General features: G+C 44.5%; 1 protein-coding gene across 1 annotated transcript in view; it reads left to right on the forward strand.

Annotated features, from left to right (window-relative positions):
• BRE (brain and reproductive organ-expressed (TNFRSF1A modulator)) overlaps positions 1-22,787 on the forward strand; it is a 129,267-nt gene that overhangs the window by 90,754 nt on the left and 15,726 nt on the right. Inside the window, exons 7-10 of the mRNA XM_010144030.1 lie at positions 1,645-1,744; positions 3,695-3,765; positions 5,283-5,365; positions 19,724-19,877. Of these exons, the coding sequence (XP_010142332.1) occupies positions 1,645-1,744; positions 3,695-3,765; positions 5,283-5,365; positions 19,724-19,877 (408 nt within the window). The remainder of the gene's footprint in view (positions 1-1,644; positions 1,745-3,694; positions 3,766-5,282; positions 5,366-19,723; positions 19,878-22,787) is intronic.

The following is a 22,787-nucleotide window of genomic DNA, read 5'->3' on the forward strand; positions in this document are numbered from 1 at the left end:
TGCCTGAACAGCAGATTTCCGTATACCTCATTATGAGTTTGGGCTTCTTTGATTTACATGTGCTCTGTTCCTTCTAAGGGCTGTATGACAGTAGACCTTTATACCAATCAAAGTGGTATCAGGTACTGAGGAAATCCAAGCACAAGTCCTGTTGGAGTATGAGAGCCTCATTTTGCAGTGCAGAACTTTCTTTCCAGCCAGTTTGATCTTCCATGGAAACGGCGTGTAAGCAGGAGGCCGGAAAGTAACCTGCTTTTGAAGCTCTTTAATGGTACCTGATGAGGTTCTGGATGTTTAGTGGGTGATGTAAGCCACAGGGTCTAATGCAAATTCATATCCCCTTTGATTGGTAAGAGTGTAGGAAAGCTGTAGGTCAGTACTGCTGAAAGAAAGGGGCATGGACTTCAGCTGGGTGTTGCCTTATACAGCCTGATTTAAATAAAAAGTTCTAGATCTGCCCGTACCAGAGAAGCCACTGTCCTTGGCTATAGCAGGCGTGCTTCGGGGTTCCACCCGACGATAAAGTTAACAGATTAGGGTGTGTACATACACCTCTCTGAAGCTCCTGTTTCTGTGGCTTCCTACCGTGCAGATTTCCAGTCTGTGCAGGGACAGGGTCCATGTCTTTGTTCCTATTATTTCCCTTCTGGAAATAAAAAATCCCATAGAATCAGGAACTGTAATCATAAAACAAGGCAGACCAAAGGGACCCTCTGGAGGTCCGCTGGCCAAGCTGCTCCTTGGAGTAGGGCTGGCTTAGCTCAGCATGCCCACGGTAGCTGTTCAGCTGAGCTTTGAGCACTGCCAAGGACAGGTTCCCCAGCCCCTCTGGGCCTGGTGTCCAGCATTCGATTACTCTCATTGTGAAAACGTTCTTCCTGATCGCTAACCAGAACTTCCTCTGTTGCAGCGCCTTTCGCCCTGTCACTGCACACTTCTGAGAAGACTCTTGGCTCCATCTTTCTATTTCTCCATTAGATAATTGAAGGCGTCAATACGCCTTCAATAAAGTTGTGCCTTCAACTGCCCTCTCCCATATTCCCCCTCCCCAGTGTTCTCATAAGACTGGACGAACCTGTTTCTTCCCTCATCCCCCCTTATGCTGTGTACCTAACAACCTTTCTGTCCCACTGCCCCTTGATCTAGAAGTTACCATCTGTGTGGTATTGGGAGGCCCAGAACTCTAGTAGAAGGCATGGCTGACACGTGCGTCTGGCCATCTTTTACTCCTCAGTCCAGATTATTTTGCTTATTCTTAGCTGGTCTGACTGAGGGTGGCTTTTTGAATAATTCAAGACTCAAAGTCCTCTCCTCCCTCAGCAGCAAGACACCTGAACTACAATGCTCCATGTCTTATTGACGAGGGCTAAGAAACAGAACTGTTTACGATGAAAAAGCTGTTTCCTATCACTATTTACATTAGTGATACTTGTGATTAAAGTAGTTTAATTATAGTGGGTCATGGTATAACCTGGTTTTATAGATGGTATCACTCAGTACTTTTTATATCGCCACAGCATAAAATACCCTTCCTCATCATGGCCCTCTGACTTCAAGCGGAGGGAAGGAGGACAGTGTAGAAATCACTTCCAAATCCCAGGGATGCTCCGCATAATGTGCCTTTAAATTGTTCTCTATTTCTAGTGCTCTTGGAGGATCATCTGCCCTTCACATCCCAGCCTTTCCTGGTGGAGGTTGTCTTATCGACTACGTACCCCAAGTATGCCAGCTGCTAACAAACAAGGTGAGTTGGTAAAGAGAACTCGCTCTCCCTTTCCCTCACGGGCTGTGCTGTGTTGCAGTAACACGCTGTAGCGTTTCCACAGAGCTGTGCTGCCAGCAGTCCAGGCAGGGCATGCTTGAGGTGCACTACGCAAAGATACCTTCTTGATAGGGTCTGAGCCCCTGCCCAGGGCGGTGAACGTTAAACAGGCGTGTTTGGGATCAGATCCTGGAGTGGATTGTTCTTACAGGGACATGTTACGATCGGGGATAAGATGGTATTGTATTGTACAGCGCTGTGTCATGACATACTTTGCTGGTGAATACAAACATGTAGTCTGCTTGTTATTTTTCCAGTTGGAAGATACGGAAGTTCTCACACTGTAGTCATCACAGTGGCTTTGAGGACTTCCACAGACTGACCTCTCAGGTGTTGCGTCCCAGTGAACCCAGCCGCAGTCGGTTTGGGTGTTCGTACAGTAATAGCTAGTTAAGACAGCTGCTGAAGGGTTGTGGTGCGGGGAGCGGACTGGTGAAGCCCAGAGGAGTGAGTGGAGTGTTCTGAGAGCTGCCCCCTCGCTGCAGTGTAATTTTCAAAAGCAAGCTTAGGGGCCAGCACCCGGGAATCTGCCTGTTACGGGCCTCCTATTGCTGTTTGTGTGTTATTTTTACCTTCATTTGTCTAAATGAGGAAAATAATTTTCTCTTTTAGAAAAAGTTCTTCAAAATGCACTTCCATAATTATATTGGAATCTGTCTTTAGCGTTGTTTTTGTTGTGGTTTTCTGTTAAAACTACTTTCTGTTTTTAAGATCTGCAAGTACACAGGGCTGTTTTTATCCGCTTTTAAACGAAGCCTCTTAAGCAAACTTATCATATATTTTCCTTTTCCGAAAATAACATTTCAGATCCCACACAAAACCTTCAAAATAATGACAGGTTTTTTATAAGAGGCAAAAAGTCTCAGTTTATAAGTAGAATTTAAGGGGTACAAGGTAGCTCTCAGCAGTGATGGTATCAAGGCTTTTCTCCAAAACTTGAGGGAAGCATTTGCCAGCTGAGGAATTCTAGTGTTATCATAGCCAAGAAGAATGCTCTTCCTCCTCTTCTCGTGCTCAGTGGGGAAAAATCAGTTTGTAAAATGTTAGTTTTCATTCTGGAAGGCAAAGGGGTTTACACAGGGAATCCCACGTGGAATGACACCGTAAGTACCTGAAGTACCCGCTTGTGATGGGGATGCTCTTGCAGCCTGACAACACGTGCATCACTCTGTCACAGGTCAAACCCTGTTCACGCTGCTCTGCTGAGCGGTCCTGTTCAGATCAGTACGTGGCGCACAGAGAATTTTGTCTGAAGTCGTCCAAGTTTAGCGTTGTTGGACTTTGTACCGGGATGGAAGTCTTTCAGAACCCCGAGTGCTTCAGAAATTGATGCTCGCGGTTGAGTAGTGGCTCCCTGAGTCAGCATGAAACCACCGAGAGGGCTCAGTGCAAAGCAGATTTTGTTGAAGGTGCAGTCTTCAGAAAATACCCAAGATCACTTGTGAAGTATTTTTTTTTTCCTTTTCCATTATAATTAGAATGTTGTTTTGACCGTAAGCGGGAGCTCAGGTAATCACAGTGTGCCTGTCACAGCTTCTGCTCAAACTTCAGCAAGGCGGGGTGGCCCCTTCCTTTTCTTCACTCCGTATCTTGTGCGGTTGAACAGCTCTTCAACAGACTGTGAAAGACCATGTTTCACTCAGAAGTGAGTGGAGAGATTTCTTTTCAAGATCTTCTGTGTGCAAGTTCCGCTGTTTGTTTTAAAGGCATTTTAGGATTCTTTAGGGAAATCAGGCAAGCTAAATTTGGGAGTCAGAACTACTACCATGTCAAACATAAATCTTCCTTAGCAAGGAATATAGAACAAATTTGGAGCACTGGATTTTTTGTCTTTTTATAGCTCTGTATTTGTTTGTTTCTTTCCTTTTTAAGGTGCAGTACGTTATTCAGGGATACCATAAGAGAAGAGAGTATATTGCAGCCTTCCTGAGCCACTTCGGAACGTGAGTGTGCTTTTGATGTGTTGCTTTCTGTATCACAGGGGAAAGTGGTGTTTTCTGCACAAGGTCTTTGGTTGTGTGACTCCCGTCCACTGGACCAGATGGAATCTGGTTGTTTTTCACAGAAAGATGTGCAGAGGTTTTCTCTCTGTGGCAGTACTGGAATGAAGTTCAGCATTAGTTCCACTTCTGTGCCAGCTGCTGATTCGATTTTTCTAGAAAATAGCTGATGGTGGGAAAAGGACAGTAGAGATTGTGCAAAAGAAACGTGCTCATTTCCGATTAAATGACTGGGACCGTCTTACAGTAATAGGCAGTGACTGAGGTGGGAGGATGGGGGAGCGGGTGCAGTTCCAAGCCTTGCAGGAGCCAGAAACTGCTGCTCAGCATAAAGGCAGAACTGGGAACCCAGCTGCTCCCACTGGCAACCGTGCCCTGACTCTCCCCCTGAAAGCAAGGGGTCAGGTTGTGTTTATTCCTGCAGTGCAAAGGTCCGCTGCCTGCCGTGAGGAGGACGTGGCAGTAGCTCCACAAATGGACAGATCAGGGGTGCCTGGCACTGTGCCGTGGGGGCACCTTGGCCTCCCACCTAAATCCTGGCTTCGGTGGGGCTCCAGGAGCTGCAGCGAGAGCCATTGGCTGAGCAACAGGGCTTTACTGCAGCGCCAGGGTGAGGTGTCTGCTTCCGAGTGGCGATGCCAAATGACGTGGGTATTCGGAAGCCCGTCAGACCGCGGGTCTCTCAGCTGAGGGCAGGAAGACAGGTGGCTTCTAGCTTGCACCCAGATTTTATACAGCTGCAGGGAGGTAACAGCGACTTGAACTGGACGTGTGGGTAGGCAGTTGATGCAAGCTCAGTCCTTACGAAAACAGAGTTTTTGTTCTGAGCAAACTACAGTGTAGAAATGGCCTGGGTGTGCCTGTGATTCTACTGCACTTGCAGAGTGGCTCGTGAGTCCTGCTACAGCTTCAGGCTTTTAGAGAATACCCACGCCTGATGGCTGAAACTTGCAATCTGTCTGCTGAACAAGTCTTCAGTATTTAATTTGTTGTATGCCCTCATGCTTTGCTGTTGTTATATTTCTGAATTTTCAAATTTCAGCTCTTCTCAGCCTGTGCGTTTTCAATTTTAGCCTGTCACTACAGAGTTAATGAATTATCTTCATCTCACTAACATACAGGGAACTTTTTTGTGTGCAGTTTTTTTGTCAGTTTAGTACTGCAGATGCATTAGCAGGCCTCCGTTCAGTCCGAAGGGTATTTGTATCAACCAAATATGGCCTTTCTTCAGGTGAGAAACTCCAATACCACCGCATAAATGAGACTAGAAGTGTAATTTCCATTTGGCTTGGAAGTTGCAGCTTAATAAATAACGCAAATTCTGGACGTTTCTTGTAATACAGAAATAATACCATTGTAAAACGGTTCTTGTAACACAGAATTCATGTATTTGTCACGCAGTATCAGAATGAATGGTAGGTAAAAGCTGTATTCTTTTTGTGTGTGTTTTTTGTTGACAGTGGCGTGGTGGAATATGATGCAGAAGGTTTCACAAAGCTTACTCTGTTGCTGATGTGGAAAGATTTTTGCTTCCTAGTTCACAGTGAGTAACTCTTTGCCTCAGGCATGAATGTCTCTTCTCTTGAAGATACGAGTTCAAAAGGGAAAAAGTACAATTACAGGAAACAATTTAAAAGTTTCAGCTATTTTTATCCAGCGCTTAATGCATTTTTGATGTGACCGTGACACCTTGCAAACACCAAATCCTGATTACATTGGGAGAGAGGGCGAGGATCCCCGTCAATGGTGATCTGCCCGCTTTGCTGGGCACCGGAAGCGTCCTGGGAAGGATTTCTGGTGACTGACTCCAGATGAAGTTCACAGCTGTGAACTTTCAAAAGTGTCAATAATGAGGACCAACACTAGACATAACTGGGGACTACCTAAAATCTTCCGTAACTGTCAGGAGTTAATGCATCGACAGTGATAGTCTGACAGTTTACTACGGTACATAGCTAGACTTGCTGTCATTGGGAGATCTAAGATCAATATTTCACCTTCACAAAGACAATCTTAATTAAATACGTAAGAAGTGCGTCAGGTAGAAACAAGAAGTGTGGCGTTGTTACTGCCTTATACACGTTAACTTAGGTAGCAGTTGTTTTTCCCTATGGTAAGGTGAGATTCCTCCTTATCAAGGGTATCAAAGGTACTTGGTCTGGGGAAATTCAGTCAGGTTACCCTCTATTTTTGATCTTTGTTTAAAATAATTACAGTGCAGCTGGGGCAGCTGCAACGTCAGTGTTTGTTAACTCCAGCACTGGAGTATTTTAGATTACGTCATTTTTAATTGTGGGCTAGCGTTTCATGTGGAAAACTCGTATGTCTTAATGACAGCATAGAAGGTTGTCCCCGAGTGTTTAAAGCATGAAGAGGGTATTGCCCTTGGTCAGCCTGCATTGCGTTGGAGATGATCAACAAAGGGTCTCGCCGATCCCCCTTGTCACTGCAGATTTGTAGACAGCGAGGAACACCAGAGGTCTAGAAAACTCAAGCTTGAGATTAAAAAACATGCATCATATTAGTATGGTCTACCTTGTGGGGAAAAAGAAATAAAACTGGTATTTTCTGGAAAATTGTTCTTATTACACCTTTACTCACTCTTCAGTGCTAATTGAGAACCAGTCACTGGGCAATTCAACCTTCTTGAATATTTCCTGCCTTCCTTTCTTCCCAGTATGTTTGGCTTGATTTTACCAGTGTTAAAATTCCTGTGGATTTGATTTTTGCTCTGGGATAATATATGTGAATGGATGATGAAACAGTTAGATTTCAGGAAATAAAAATTCAAATTCCTGCTCAATAGCAGAGTAGCTTTCAGCTGTGTGATGTTCAGAGTGCTCTGCTGATCTGGCAGGAAAGCTGCAATTATAACCAAACGGTTTATCACTATGTATTAACCCCGTGGCCTTCGAAATCCCACAGTGCCCTGGCTGTGTCAGCCGTTGCATCACCTGCTGGCGGAACAATCCCCCCCAAAACATTTCTGTGCCATGTGCTGAGGGATATGGCAATGAAAGGGCCGAAACCTGCCCTTCATTTCCTGAGTGAAGTAGCACAGCCTTTCATCTCCGAACCGCTGACATAACTATGTATATTAGGGCTGAACGTTTAGCAAGCATCTAATAAACCGTCTGGGAGAGATAGCCGTGAGACGAACACTCTTCTGCTTTACCTCTTTGCTGTAGCATGTAGAGGCAGTACGCGGGGGAGAACAAACACCGGTGCATGGCACGCAGCGTGGCAGGTCAGACGAAAGGAACCACAGTAAATTTTACTGTCATCCCAATTCTGGTTAAAACTTTAGGTTTAATCGAGATTGTGAGATAGAAAAACCCTAACGTGATTTGTGTTCCTCCTAAAAGACGTATCCAGAGACTGCAAAAATAACTTTGTTTTTTTTGCAGCTATTTGCATTCGAAGTTCCAAACTTTGGAAACTAGGAAGCAAAACACTTTGGAAGTGAAATTATTCAGAATAGTTCTGTTGAGTAAACTGAATTAAAGATAAGAGGAGAGAAAGGGGAAAGTAGTGCTGGATTGCTGAAGTCCAATGACCTCAGAACAATTTCACTTGCTAAAAGAAATAATTTGTGCTGTAGTTACAGACTGAAGAGCAAAGTCTACCCACTCTACCTTAAAGCACAGGAGAGCTCCTTAATTGCAAACTTAATCATTAGATTAATGCAGCTGCTGAAATTCTTCTCTGAGATCAAAGAGCAGCCAAAGGAACTGTTACTTTAGTGGTTTAGTTGTAAACATTGATCAAGTCTTTCAAATACATGGCAGAAGAAATAAGCACTTGGAGATGTTCATGCATCCACAGGGAAGAGGAAATCGTTAATCAGGCTTAGGGCTTTTGACGCTGATTCTGTTTATGAGTAAGACTCAGCACAAGGCTTTGGAAGTAAAGCCCAGCAGAGTGCTGATTTCTTTCTCTTCTCGTTTATAAATCAGCTGTGATTGGGTTTGGGGGATAGGTATTTCTTTGTATTCTTTTCCTGCAAACATTCCATGTATTTATGCCTTAAGCACAAGTTAATTATCTGTGCACAATTAAGAATTCAGTAGCCTCATTGGTATGGACACAAGAATAGGACTCTAAAGCAACCTGTATATCTTTTTATTTTTAGCTTACGAGATTTTCAGGTTATCAGCACAAAGATGGACGGAAGTTGGGCCAGTTGAAACAGCAAATGGAACACTGCTCGTGTTAGTGGTCATTCGTTTAAGGCATCTTGAAAAGCACAGATGTTAAGCTAGAAGGGTTTTGTTTCATTGAACAGTTTTTCAGGACAAGGGGAATGTTGGAAGCTGCCAGCATTTGAGGCTGAAGTTTGTATGGCATCTCAGGTGAAGTGGGTGGGAACACTTGCTGCCACTGTCCTTGGCTAACTGGGGGATTTCAGCTTCTGTATCGGGTAATACCAGTGACCTGGGAGGTCCAAAGTGCTGGTCAGCTAACAGCTAAAGTTTAATTAACGAGCTTTCTTGCCATGGGAGCGCCAGCTGAAGTTGTTGGCTTTTTGTTGCCCCTCTCACCTACCTGTTCTGTTGTGTGGTTGCCTCTGTCAGACAGCAGGTCAGAAACAGGCAGCACCTCAGCGCGGAGGAAGTTTTTCCACAGGAGGGAGAAGCAGGCGAGGGCCTGGAGCACTGACTGCTTGTAAAGCTTATACCTGTGAGTATTAGGGCTTTGGGCGGACACCTGCTGCTGGGTTCGGGGCTTTCTGCTGGCAGCCACCAATGCCCAGTTCTGATGGGTTGCGGTTTGGGTGTTGCTGTCTGCACACGCTTGTCAGCAGCGTGGTTTGTGCCGCTGCAGCCAGCTGACGTGGTTTGCACTGATGGCCTGAACTGAGCAGTGGGAGTGCGCTCGCATAAACCTCTTTTGTACCTGGGTCAGCGCGTCTGCCCACAGCCTCAGGAGGCAGCTTGGGAAATGAAAACACAAAGAATTTTTGGTAGCCCTGTTTGTCAGGTGAGGCTTGGGAGAAGGGGGGAAATAGGACATTTTGGGAAAGAGCATTAGTACCTGGGAAGATGAATTTACCCTAGTGTGCAGACAGTGCAGTGTGTTCCAGCGGTGTTCAGAGAGGGAGGACTGTATGCCCACTCACTGCAAAGGAAGTAGTTGGTTCTATCCGTTCGCTTTCCAAGCAGAAATAACTCAACAGGCTTCAAATACTGTTTTAATAATTGAGCAGAGCAACAGTAATCCTTATAATTCAGGAAAAAGTTATTTTTGCAGGCACCTGGTGTAGTTAAAGACGTTGCCTGCCCTTCAAAGGAGATTGCCCCACCTCTGGAAAGTCATCAGGACAGAGCTAGCATGCACTCTCGGCTCCTTCATCAGTTCCTCCTGCCACTGTCTAAATAAGCAGGTTAGACTTTGTGGTAGTGAGTGGCTGGCAAGGAGTTTCGTTACAGTCTTCAGTGGACGATGTTTCCTGGATGAACGTGTGTCTGATCTCTTAGCACTTGCTCTTTGGCTTTAGGAAAGCTTATGGGAGAAGGCAAAAGTATTTTCTTTCATCTGAATTTGTATTTATTGTTCTTTTGGCAATTGCTCCTGCAGATTCCTGTTGGAAAAATCACGTGCCTACCACAATAACTCCACAGTCACCAAGATAATAGAAATGTTTAAGAAATATGTGTTTATTCAAGCAATTTGGAACCCAAGACATGAGACCGATTGGTGTAACCCTCCCTGTAAATCTTTCGGTAAACCGTTACTGCCTGGCCATGGAGCCCTCTCTGTTCCACAGAGGCTATAGATCTTGTTAAACGTACACGTGGGAAGCAGCCGGTGCTGCTTGTTGTGACGGCATGTTTAACACAGCTGGAACGTGCTCAGTGACTCCCGTGTGCTGCTGGAGGGTGAATAACCGTTTGAGTGGGGTTGGGAGTTTGAGAGATTTTTTTTTCAGTTGTCTGCCATGTAAGATTTGCTCACATACTTTTTGGGAGCTGAAAAGAAGATAACCTTCGAGAGCTGCTCTTCTTCAAGATCAGTGCCTGGCAGACAGCACAATTAACACTTAAAATTCCAGGAGAACGTCTTTGGAGGAAATTAAGATTGCACGGGCTCTGTTTTTTCAGGGAAGTTAGTCTGCTTGTGGAAAAGAAGCCTCTTCGAGAAAACTTATGGAAAAATAACCTGTTGTCTGCCCCAGTTGTTTCCTGAAAAAGAGCCAAGTGTTGAGTAGAATATCCACATCAGGTCACTTCTGCAAGCTTTTATCTAACAAGCTGGTTTCGTTTCCTCACACAGTGCTTTTATTTTATTCTTCTCATTGTTCCTTAATTGAAAATGGGAATTTATGACTGTGAAAACTAAGGGAGAAGGAAGAAACAGAGAATGTGATGGTGTGGCCACCAAGCTACTGGAGAACGGAGTGATGCCTGGTAGTGTCAGGAAAGCAGGAAAGTCAGATGGAACAAAATACGTGTTTTAGGAATTGGGTGTGAGACTGATCAAAAATAAGTCTTCAGAAATGGTATAGGGGTGTTATTGCGTTCTGAAATGAGAAAGTGGAGATGAACAAAGCCCTGGTCATGGAAAACTGGGTGGCAGAAGTCAAAAGCCATTCGGGGTACTTTTGGGGCTGCTCAGCAAGCAGGTGAATGTCCCTCTCGAGGCAGTCTTGCCCTCTGACTCCCAGTGCTTTTCGTCAGTACCACGTCGGTATTTCCTTTAATCTGGTCTTGAAAGATCCTGAGCACGAGTTGTTCTGCCTACAGCAGAATACAATCTGAGCAAGGGGGGCTCTTCCAAACGTTGTGCGTTGTTTTAGTCACCCCAAACAAGGCGTTCTCTGACATCTCCTGGGCAATGGGGTGCACGTCGCTCAGCTGAGGTCGGTGGAAGCTGCACGCAGTGCTAGCGCTGTGGCTCAGGCAGCATGATGGAGGAGGAGCCCGAGTCGCTGGCACACGGTTCTGCACTGAACGAGGCGCAGCCCAGGGATAATCCCGGGAGGAACTGCAGCAGCTGGAGAATTAATTAGCCTTTTGCCGATCTTTTTTCTCCAGTCTTTACTTTTCTCCTTTACTTTGAAGCGAGGCTGCCAGCTAGATCAGTCTGAAATTTGTATTGGAAACTGATAATTTGATATTTGCCGTTAAGAGTATGTTAAAGATCATTTTCCTTTGATTCTGTCCTGGGTATTTACTTGTACATGAGCCAAATGAGATTTCCTGTATTTAATTTTAATGGATGCAAGTGAGCCTAAAAACAAGGGTTTGTTTCCTTTTTTCTGTGTTCACTTTGTAATCGTGTCACTCAATATACACTAGGTTTAGGTTCATATTTAAAATTCTACTGAAAAAGGGAAAATGGACACAGGGCGATTCACAAAACTTGGTATGAAGAGCAATAAACTGTTGTGATAGGAATTGGGTTTTACAGGCGTTTGGTGATGGCCTGATGCAGGTGGACTGACCAAGTATTTTTAAGTGTCATTTTGCTGTGGATGTTACATTTTAATGTCTGGGAAGTGCAGATATCTGCCATACTTTTAGAACTGCGGTATATGGCTGTAGCCATTAATTGATGCTCTTCCAGGAACTTCGGAGCACTTGAACAGATGGACTGAAAGGTTAATAACATAACAAAATGGCCCTTTTCAGAAAAGTGCACGGTAGCTTTTTCTGATCTAATAGCTACAACTTGGTACTGCTGCTGTGTGCCCACGTATATGACAGATAACTAATAAAATCTCTGAAAAGGTGCCTCGGATAGGGAAGGGACATCATCTTATTTAATCCACTCCATTTTTGGAAGTAATTAGGTCACAAAAAGTCATTGACTGAGCTGGGACCCGAGTACCAATGGTGGTGCTTTTTCTTCTTGCTCTATGTCTCTGTCTCGCGTCCACACATTTTAGTGGCATCTCACGTGGTATTCACAGACAGCTCTTCCCTAGGGTGAGAGCCAAGTTAAAGGTATGAGATACAACAGGTTGAAAGTTGGTTGTAGTAGCAAGTAGAAAGCAAGTATTTTGTTTTCAGTCTGGAAAGGAGATGATGGGCATTATCAGGGATATGAGATTTGGAGAAATCGGAGCGGTAAAGAAGCAGGGGACCTGTAGTGCAGTCAAGCAGGTTTCACTTGAGCTTGAAAAATAATTGGAGTGGCTTAGCTGGCTGGTGGGTCCGGCAGGATTACACTGTGGTGTGATCTGAAAGCTGTACACCTGCGTGGGGCGGAGTTTGAAACAACAGGGTAGCACACACCTCAGCAAAGGGTCGTCTTGACCTGCAGGATAGTGTCATGCTGACCACAGATGAGAATGAAATAAATGGGTTTCCTTTTAAACCCCAGGCAGCGTTTAAAAAGGGGGAAAACCCTTATTTACAAGTCTCTCAGGCTTCGTACAGTGTCAGTGGGAGAGACCAGCGTTTTTGCACAGCTGCTTTTCAGGTAAAAATGTGCTTTAGAAGTCATCTTGTCCTGCTGGAAAATAATGTAGAGCTTCTCAGCATTTAGCAGTGTGTCTGTGTGCTGGGAAAGCAGAGGAGAATTTCTGCCTTCTCTCCGCCAGTTCCATGCAATGGTCACCACCTCAGCCGAGAAGGGGCATGACTTGCTTTGTATGCCCACAACAACTGCAACTGTATTTAAAGTATGAGCTTCAAACAATTCAGCTGGAGAAGAGGCAGCTTTTAGGAGCATCAATCTCATCAGCACTTAGAGAAGTTACTATAGAAACTGTTAGAGCAGAAACAATAAAAGGAAATAAAAACGGAAGGGGGAGGGAATGAAGATCTCTGGGAATTCGAAGTAAAAATAAGGCGAGATAGATGTCACTAGCTGAAGCTAGCGAGGTAAAAATAAAAAGCCTTTCTGTCTATCGAATTAGTCATGGTTACAGGAGTCAGAGAAGGGTAAGACCTGTGAGGCCATGATGGCATTTCTTCGGCCTCCCTATGGGATTACGAGATGTTCCAGGTGGTATTTTTAGGAGATAGCCTAGTCTTGCTGTTAAAGTCCAGGAGAGTATGACATGGTTGAGGTGGGTTATAAAGCAGGTTTTGGGTGAAGTTGCATCACTTGTTTGTGGTCTTTGGCCACGTAGCTGGGAAGAGTATCTCGATTTGATCTGTTATTTAGTTCCTCTGTAAGGCTAAACGAAGAATTAGATGCTCATGTCTGCAGCACGTGACTGTAACAAAGTATTTAAACTATTTTGGGCACTTTTTTTCAAAATGCTAGTTTTGTATGAAGGGTGGGTTACTCAGACAGAAGGATAAGGGTTATGATACAGACATGGGCTATTTTTACAACTGTATCATCTGCCTGTGTTGAATGAAAATCAAACCAATAGTAATCATAAATGTAGCTGCCATTGGTGCCTACACTGTGGTGTAGTTCCCATTGTCAGTGGGATGAGAACAGCAGTATCATGCAGTCCTCTTCAAACAAAAACGAGTTACATTCTTTATATTTAAGAAACCCCAAACAAGTAACGAACCAGAACAAAGAAAACTAAGTAATAAATTTACTCACTCTACAAGTGTTCGCTTTGCCGATGGGGTGGATATTTCCCGTAGCAAGGACAGACTGACTTACTTCAAAGCCAGCCATCATTACCCACGCACCCAAAGTGCTGTAAGTGCTCAGTTACAGTTCCATAAACAGCTTTTCGTTTTGCATTTGAAATTTTGAAATGTTGATTTCAAAATAGCATCTTCCTGTAAATAACACGTTTTTCTCCAGAAGGGATGTTAGCCCTAATAATACTTAACAAATTCAAATTCCTATGACTGTGAAGTCCCACACTAATGCCATTGATATGTTATTTGTCATCCTTGCTCTCTCATTCTTCCAGGACTACATCATCACGCACCAAAGCAGGATGGCTGCAGCATTTTGTAATTCTCAGTGTGCTTTCAGCCAAATTCGCCCTTTGGGTTTTTGCCAGTGCAATGTAGGCTAAAGACCTTCAGCACAGAAGAGGCAGGAAGGATCCGCGGTGCAAAACAGCCTGAAGTACTGGCCTGGGGAGATGGGCACTAGGCTCTGCCATCCCCAGAACGCTCGTGGCTGAGTCTGTTCAGGTCTCTCAGTAAGTGCAGTGATCAGTACAGTTCCTGACAGGCTTTTGTACGGGACTTTCTGTGCAAAAAAGTGAAGTTAGGTGAAGACTCTTCACCCATCATTCAGGCTGTCTGAAGCAGCTTTCCCACGGGAGAAGTCATGTCAGAAAAGCTACTAGAAATCTTCTCTTTAGAACAGAGCTTGGTAGATGCGTGAGGAGCTTTATGTAATGTGGTGTCTGTGTTACCTCCGAGGTGCACTGTAAATTCACGCTGGTCTCATCCACCTTAACACGTCATGAAAACTGGAGAGCTCCGAGTTCCAGGAACTTCTCAGTCTGAGGCAGTGCATTCAAACCCACAAGTTGTTTTTCCCAGCAGTGTGAGCTCAGTTGCAAGTAAAGGCGGAGAAAATGTGAAATTCAGTGAGGCAAAACAAGAACGAGCAAGAAGATGATGAATATATACTAATAAGAGACAGTTCTGGAGCCAGGATTGTGTGTTTTCTGCTTCCATGACCTACTTTATCAGAAATACTCGAAGGCAGAGACAGTCTCTGGCCAGAGCTGGATAAGTGAGGAGTGAGTCAGCGGATTTTGGGAAGAGAATGGATAGCATCAGGCTAAGATTGTTTGGTGTTCCCTGGAGATTTGGGGTTAGCATATCTTTCCTGTATCTGTCTTGTTTGCCTGGTGAAATAATTTAAATGAAACTTATCACACATCCCTGAGGTGCCTGCTGTGGCAGCCAGCGCTGGAAGGAGTTGTGCTGGGCTGCATGAAGTGTTATCTACTATTACATCTCCCAAGAACCGGGTCCCGCAGGCTGGCACTCGGCACCCGTAGACAAGCTGACTGTCCTTTCCTTGTTCCTGCATTCCTGTGCTGGAATTCCTAAATAGACTCTCAACTCATGAAGGTGCTGTGAAACAAATTTTTTTACTATTTTATGTAGCTATTGTATCTCCTGGTGATTAGAATCATCATGTTGAAAAGCTTCAAATGCACGTTTAATCAGAGCAAGGCTGCAGTGCTGTGCACAGGGGAGGAAGCTGTCCAGTGGGGCAAACCAGAGCAGCGTCTCCTTTGGCCAGTTCTGTCCAGCCCAGGAGCTGAACTGGAAAGAATGTTGTGTTGTCTTGTCTCTGAAGGCTGCTTGAGAAAGCCAGGTTGTGCAGGCAGTGAAATCTTGCAGAAGTGGGAGTCTCGACAGTAGAATACCCAGATCAGCCAGTGCTTGTGAGTGCAAAACAAATCACAGGTGCAATAAACTGCAGCAGGTTCAAGCATCCAGAAGGTTAATAGGATAACCAGTATAGATAGTCTCACCCAACCATTCAAAGGGAGCATAAGGTTCAGTGAGTAACTGTTGACTTCTGTGAAAACAAACCCCTGGATTTCTCCAGCGCCTTACAAAGGGTGAGTAAACCTTTCCTCTAGAGCAGGGCACCTGTATGTGGAAAATTCTCTGAATATTGCCACTGACGTTCTTTGACGTATTTGTATGGTAGCGTGCATTTCAAGCATGGCTTTGGTTTTCCTTCTCTCTGGTACTTAACGGCGGGGGGAGCAGTGGGGTAAACCTGCCCTTCTCTTCTGAGGATTTTTCCTTCAGAAACCCTACAGCAGCACTGGTACATGCTTCTACCAAGACATCCCTTCCATGTTTCATACCCTGTCTAAAAAGCTATAAAATAAGATGGTAAAGATATTATTTTAGAGTTAATAAGACTGTCGAAAGCAACTCTGTAGTTGTTGACACAAGCTTAAGGAAGCAGGTAAGCTGTTCCAGGTCTCAGTATGCCTGTTCTTTAAGAAAACGGACAATTAAAGCGCACTGAAGCATCGCACGGTTCTTTAGTTACTATGACTGTGGCTTTAAGATAACTCTGTTTTGAGTATATGTGTGCATCGCATGCTAAGTCGAGAGAAGCAAATTTCTGTGTTAGTTCTCAGTAGTTTCATATGTTTCAAAAAGAGAGCAACTTCAACTATTTATAAACTGTAATTAAGTTTCTTTACAACGTGACTCATTCTCCCCAAGCAAGTCCTTTTTCTTTTGCTTTCTTATGAACTGTGTGGGAAAATTAGGGTTCAATCACTGAAGAATTTACTCAATGCTTAATTACCCAAAACAGCCCTCCAAGTTCTGCTCATGTAGAGCTTTCATAAAGACATGATTTTCCCTGCACCAGGGCTTTCTAAAACTTGACTTTTAAAAAATGATCTGTAAATTGTAACATAGGAGAAAGCAGTGGTTTACTATGGTATTGGCTCCTCTCTCCAGCCCGCTGCTTTGAGCTCCTCTTACAGGAACAGCGTGGTGCTTAGGAAAACCAAAGTAAGAAATCATCAGGATTAAATTACTTTAAGCATGGAACTGAATTAGAAAGCTTTACTTTCCTGAATGAGCTAATTGTTTAACTTTTCCAAAGGAAACGTTTCTATTTCTGTGAGAGAAGGGGTAACTGGGACTTCCTCGGACATCATTTTCGTTCTGAATCTGAGCTTGACAGCAAGATTTTTACCTTCATAACCAAATATTACTGCTTAACTGCCTGACTTGTATAAGCTTGCTAGCTGAAGTGACTCACTTACGTAGATGAAGTTATTTTTAGGGAGATAATTTGCAGTGTTTAGAAGAGAGGGAAGAAGGGAGAGAGAGTCCTACTAGGAGCTAGATCCCTCATTAGAGTTTACAGAGCTCGTGAACCCAGCATCCCAGCAAAGGATGACTAAGCAAGGGGTCTATTGGTACTTTCAGGAATTTACAGACATGAGTCATCAGCTTATTTCTGCAGACATATCACCAGGGTACTTGGTGAGTCAGCTGTTATTTGGAAATAGTACTTGCAGTCAACACGAATACGTTTTTGTAGTTCTTAGGTAACCAGCGTGCCAGCCCAGAGCAGGCTGCTGCAGCCCGCCCGCTTCAGGTCTGGGTTCACCAAAGTGAGGTGGTGCTTTCAGCCACGATGCGTTCTTCATGCCAAAGTGTAAACGTTGTCCGGGCTGTCATTGTGATACCACCTCTGCCACCTTATGTATGGCGCGAAGGCAGCAGATCTGATGTCGGTGAGAGCCAGACTGCCTATGCGACCAGGTAAAAAAGAAAAATTTCCTTTATCAACCTATGTGACTGTGAGCAGAATTTGACCTTTTCTCTTCAGAGCACCTTGTTAGCCTTGATTACCAGTGGAAGTTGCTTACTTTTCATGCACGATAAAATCTTCCACCCCAAATCCAAGCATTGTGCGCACTCGCAGTGTCGGTGGACGGGCATCCACTGTGGCGGAAGAGAGTCCTTGCCTTCCCTTCCTACTACTGAAATAACAGCTGGCTACCTTGAGAAGTGTGTAACACCCTGCAGCTCACGGCTCTTTCCTGTTTACTGGTCTTTTAGGTGTGGTTGTGTTCCAGAATTAGGGACAGGTTTTTTTCGCTTGCTCTGGACTCCTCTCACACCTTGTATTACGGAAATGCTTGGGTTAGAAAAATGGCAGTTTGGCAATTTTAGCTGAAGAGTAGTGCTAGAAATCAAAGGCACATGGAGTTTTTCAAAACTCTGCTTGCAGCTGAGGATGATGCTGCTGTCAGCTAGGTGTGGGATGCACAGTCTTAAATCTAATTTGATTATCTGATTTAGCGCTTTGTAATGTACTAATTCCTGAAAATTCCTATACAGGTTTTGATTAATAAAAGAAAAAATGTTTTCTGTTATATTTTGGTGATACCGGTGTTGGGGAAACATCTTTATGAAAGAAAGTCTTCTTGCAATGCATGGCATCTCTGTGGTGATAGCACTGTCTGGACTGTTCCATGAAACAGCGCTTCCAGTGCTAGGCACTTTCTCCTAAGTGCAAACCTTTAGTTTTAGGTATTGGGGAGAAAACTGCTGCTTCCTGCCCCTGTTACGCAGACAGAGGCTTTCAAAGGAAAGTTAGAGTTAGGGTAAATTCTCAGGTAAAGCATTAAGCATAAGGACTGAACTGTTACTGAAGTGTTTGGCTCAGGTTTGTTATTCCTTTCAGCTGGTGGTACGGGACACAAGGATACGGTTTTCCTTTAAAGAGTTAGTACTTACGAAGAAGATATGCGCTACAGTAACGGGGTTTAAGCCCTCAGAGCTGAAGCAGTATATTCATGAGGTGAAAACCAGAGGCTGTCTCCTCACGTTGCACTCTTCCCCGTGGTGAAGTCCTTCAGAGGCAGCAGCACTCGCACACCACCTGCGAGGGGAGGAGACAGCTTGCTAATAAACGGCCCCAATACACTGATGTTGTTCAGGGCTGTTATTTGATAATCATGTTCTAAAGAGGAATTGGATGGGGCAATCATTGAATCTAACCTTTGTTGCAGCAGTGATCTGCCCTCAAATTAGCAGAACTCTGCCCATGTCATTACTGCTTAAGTATCTGCTGGAAGCTGCTGTGCGAGCTGAGTCACCAGGACTCCAGGAGTTACCACGTGTAGCTCTGACACTGGGTCATGAACTGAGCAGACGCTGTCATCCACAGTGATTTGTAGTATTTTGAGACTACAGCTGAAGTCTCACGTTCAGTTCGGTCTGCTTCGTGGTCACAAAGTGTTTGACTTGTGGAGCTTGGAGGGTGCCTTAGGGAAAGGGGAGCGATGGTGCGGCTGATGCATGCCCGGGTATTCAGACATGATTAGAAACAAGTGGGAAATGAAGGTGCTATCGGGATGATAGCGTGGGATTTGGAAAAATAAAACCTGTCTTACAGTGATCTCTCAGTCTGTGAGCACAGATCTCCAAGGAAGCGCTGGAATCTCTGCTCCATGACGTGTTTGAAGGTGGAAGATACAGTGCACTGCCAAGCATCCTGCAGGGGAGATCCTGCTCCGCCTGAGGATGGGTTTAGTCTCGTAGCGGTCCTTCTGCTTGCTTCAGATTCTTTTTGCACTGATTTCCCACCTGCTTTCATTCCTACTTCAGCTATTAGAACCTGCTTCTCAGCCTAAGAGTCTTTCCTCCTCTTGAGAAAGGATGGTGAAGTGGCAAAAAGAAATACTGAGAACCCAGGCTGTTAACGAATGAATTCTGATGTTATAACCTTATTTCACTCATTGCTATGCCAGTAGGAAAAATTCTTTAAGATTTATGGGAGTTACTGGTCCACTGCAGTGTTCTGGCTTTGTGCAGAACATTGTGCAGTTCTGCCAGACCTAGCTGATCATGAGACAGTGATAAGCAAAGGGAACTAAGAGGTTCTGATTTTTATTTTTAGTGCGATATTTTGGGCATTAATGACTTTGCAGTGTGTTTTTGGTTTTGTGGGGAGGTTTTTTTTGTCCAGCAGATGACAACAAGTTGAGACTCATGTGACTGAATCTTACTACACTTTATCAAATCATTTAACCATGTCAGGTCGCAGACAGCTGCAGAATGAGAATGCTTTCGATGGCCACAGGGACACAAAATGAACTGGCTAAAGCAGAAAAAGAGAAAGCTGTGGCTTGAGTGGAAAGCAGAAACAATGTAATCTGTGATTTTTTTCGAAAGGGAAAACTTCCCTATAAAGGAAAACAACAGTGTGATTATTTTTTTTCTAGAACTAGTCATGGTGTAAATGTTACGATGAGCGCAGAAACACACTAGCTAAACTTGGGTTTTTTTCTGTTTATGTACTTTACAAAAATGTTTTGAGAGGAAAGCATCCCATAGAGCAATGTATTGGAATCATTACTTACAAGAAATGCAGATGTTTGTTTTAGAAGTAATCATCAATTTCTGCTTTCCTGTCACCTTTAAATCAATAGAAATGGGTGATGTAATCCCAGTAAAGAAAGGGGAAAGGGCAATGGTGTATTTTTATGACTCTTCTTTTATTATTATTTCAGTTGATCTACCCCTGTACTTTCCTCGAGACCAGCCAACTCTGACATTTCAGTCCGTCTACCACTTCACTAACAGTGGCCAGCTGTACTCCCAGGCCCAGAAGAATTACCCGTACAGCCCCCGCTGGGATGGCAATGAGATGGCCAAGAGAGCAAAGTAAGTCAGGTCACTTTTCCTATGAAATAGTCCATGTGCTACGGGGTCATCTGTCAGCAGAAATTCCCTGGGTTTAGCAGTACATTTCCGGCGTTTCGGTTTTGTTCTCGTACAGCCCTAGCTTTCCCGCGTACGAGTATAGACGGATATTTTATTAATCCTGCTTACTGCAGGAGTGCCAGAGGACTGGTCAAAAGGTGACTCTTCCAGCCAGGTGTTGTATGGGCATAGAGTGGTGACAGTCTCTGCTCCAAGGAGCTTTAGTCTGGGATAGCCCCCAGCAGGAGGAACCTGCGTGGTAGCAGTTCAGTCAGGTACTCTGTGGGTCTGCGTGGGCATTGAGGGGCCCTGAAGGGAAGCACGTGAGATGCAGAGAGCGAGGAAGAAAACCCAGAAAGATCGGGAGCTGGTTTCTAATAAAAAGATGCAGAAGCACAGGAGGAGGTAGAGGGTGGGAGGCAGTCCTATGAAGTCCTATCAGAACTCAAGAAAGTTCTCGGAAAGTCTGAGTATCTCTCTGCTGCTTTTTCTGTTGGATAGAAACAGAGAATCTCCGACTCTTTCCTCAGCGCTTTTTCTGCAAGCCCTTGTTGCGGGCCGGGGAGACACCACTCCAGCCCGAGCATCCCCGTTAGCTAAAGGTGACAGGACAGCCTCCCGGAGTGGTTCTGGTGCAGGGACAAGCTGCCATTGGCAGTGGTGCCCCTAAATGTTATCCCTGTCTTCTAGTGAAGCCAGACAGATTTCACCTGAGAGGAGCACTACGGGCAGCTGCGTACGCTGCGGTACCTCGAGTTCACCAAGCAGAGGAATGTTTGAACAGCAAGAGATTTCAGCGGGCTGACTGTTGAGCACGTAAAGGCATCAAACAGCATAAATAACGAGGCGTGTTGGGATGAATGTTTTAAATGACAATCAGAAGATTAAATTAAATTAGCAAAGATGCGTAAATAAGTCAAATGAAAGTAGTTCAGGCTGAGTAAATCAAATGAATGGCATGGTCAGAGACTGGCATTTGAAATGATGGAAGCAAACAACAGTTGACTGAGGCCTTTGCAGATTTTATACTTATTTCAATTTTATGGAGAACATCAAGTGACATTTGAATTTGGATCTTGATGCATTGTAATAGGAATTTTTTTACTAGCATTTGGTTTTACTACCTTACTGTCTAGGAGAGCCGTTGTGTGATCAAATACGATTTTTTTGTGTGTGTATGTGGACTTGCTTCTTTTCTCTAGTAGAATATTATGAGTATTTTGTTTCTTAAGAAAATGAGACAATAACTGGAAGCATTACTTGTGGCTTTTTTATGACCGTTCTACAAAATACATTTATTTTGCTGCTGGAAGTGTACAGGTACCCGTGTGCTGTCTGCTGAGTGTGTTCATCTCTGAGTGGGTGTATACACCCACTCTGCCCTGCACTTGAGATTTAGAAGAATCGTCACACTTCTCTGCAGAAGCAGTGAATGTGTGCCCTTACTACCGCTTGTACGTTTTGTGAGGTCATTCACTCTTGTGTTTGAGCCTTCGCATATGAGTTTTACACTGGATACGCCATATGAGAAAGATGATGCCGAGCGGGGGAAGGAAGCCGCTGCGGTGTCAGAAATAACTCCCATTAAGCTGCGCAGAGACAGCAAAGCTGCTCTAGATAAAAGCGCTTTGCTTGCAGGAACAACTAGCGATCCCTGAGTAGGTACCAGAAATAAGTCTGTATCAAGAAAAGCATGATGTTATGATACGTGTTGGTGTATTTTAAGAAGGATTTTTAACACAATGGAGCACCTTATGTAAACAGGGTTTAAAATACTTGCTGGGGCTTCTCAGAATAGGTTAGTGTGTTTCAACACAACCAAATAACTTTCCGCTTTATTTTTACTGTAGCCGCGTTATGGGCCAAGTATATGAGAATATATGTAGCTATATAGGAAAGCGTTCTAATTACATGTATTTGGTTCAAGCACCACGTCAAAACACCCCAGATAAAACAGACCAGAAGGATCCGGGGTTTAGCCTCTAGGAGCGATGTAGTTCTGCTCAGCCGAAGTGAACGTAGCCCTGGATAAATCAGAGACAACTTGTTTGTGTTTCTAAATGCTGTCTATTAGGTTTTGCTTACATGTCATCCTTTTCCCCTCTTAGCCAAATGGTTTCCCAAGTGCTTTGGGACAAAACGAAGCTCTGTTTATCTTTCTGGCCCTACGGTTCTAGGGGCACAGGATCTCCTACTTGATGTTGTGGTATCTGACCAAATTCTCCACCCTTACTCTCAGACTCTGGAGGGGTCAGTTTACACCATCTTCCTCGCTGTACCTTAAGACGCGTTGAGGACGGCTGTTGCGTGCTCTTGCACTAGCTGGTTCGTTAGCTGTCCAGTCGTGAGCTGAATGAAGCGTGGCTACCGCGTTGCTGTATAGGATGGAGGAGCACCTGCAAGTCTGAAGCACCGTCACTCTGCGATTTCCTCACCCTCAATTTTGGCAGGCCCTGCCTCTGTTTTCAGCAGCTCAGCGCAGCCGGCTTATTGCTGGGCAGAGCTGCCGTGAGCTCATGCCGGAGGGACTTTGGTTCCGTGCCCAGCCTTCTCCCAGGGCTGGGTTTTTTGTTTGTTTGGGTTTGTTTTTTTCAAACAGGTGAGCCCATCCAATTCCTTCAACTTGGGGGCCAGACTTGAAAGTCTTCCTATCCCAGCTTATCTCTGTTGCCCCTGGCAGAGGTAGGCTTCTCTTTTGAAGTTAGGACTTAACCCTTTGCTGTAGCCTTGAGGTAATCAGTAGTAATTATAAGCGGGAGCAAAATTACTCCCCTGAAATACATACATATAGAAGTAGATTGTATGCAGTCACACTCAGACACATCACCCACATCTGAAAGGCAAATCCTCCAATCAGGGTGTCAGTTCAGC

The sequence above is a fragment of the Buceros rhinoceros genome, unplaced genomic scaffold, assembly GCF_000710305.1.
Source record: "Buceros rhinoceros silvestris isolate BGI_N320 unplaced genomic scaffold, ASM71030v1 scaffold7569, whole genome shotgun sequence".
NCBI lineage: Eukaryota > Metazoa > Chordata > Aves > Bucerotiformes > Bucerotidae > Buceros > Buceros rhinoceros.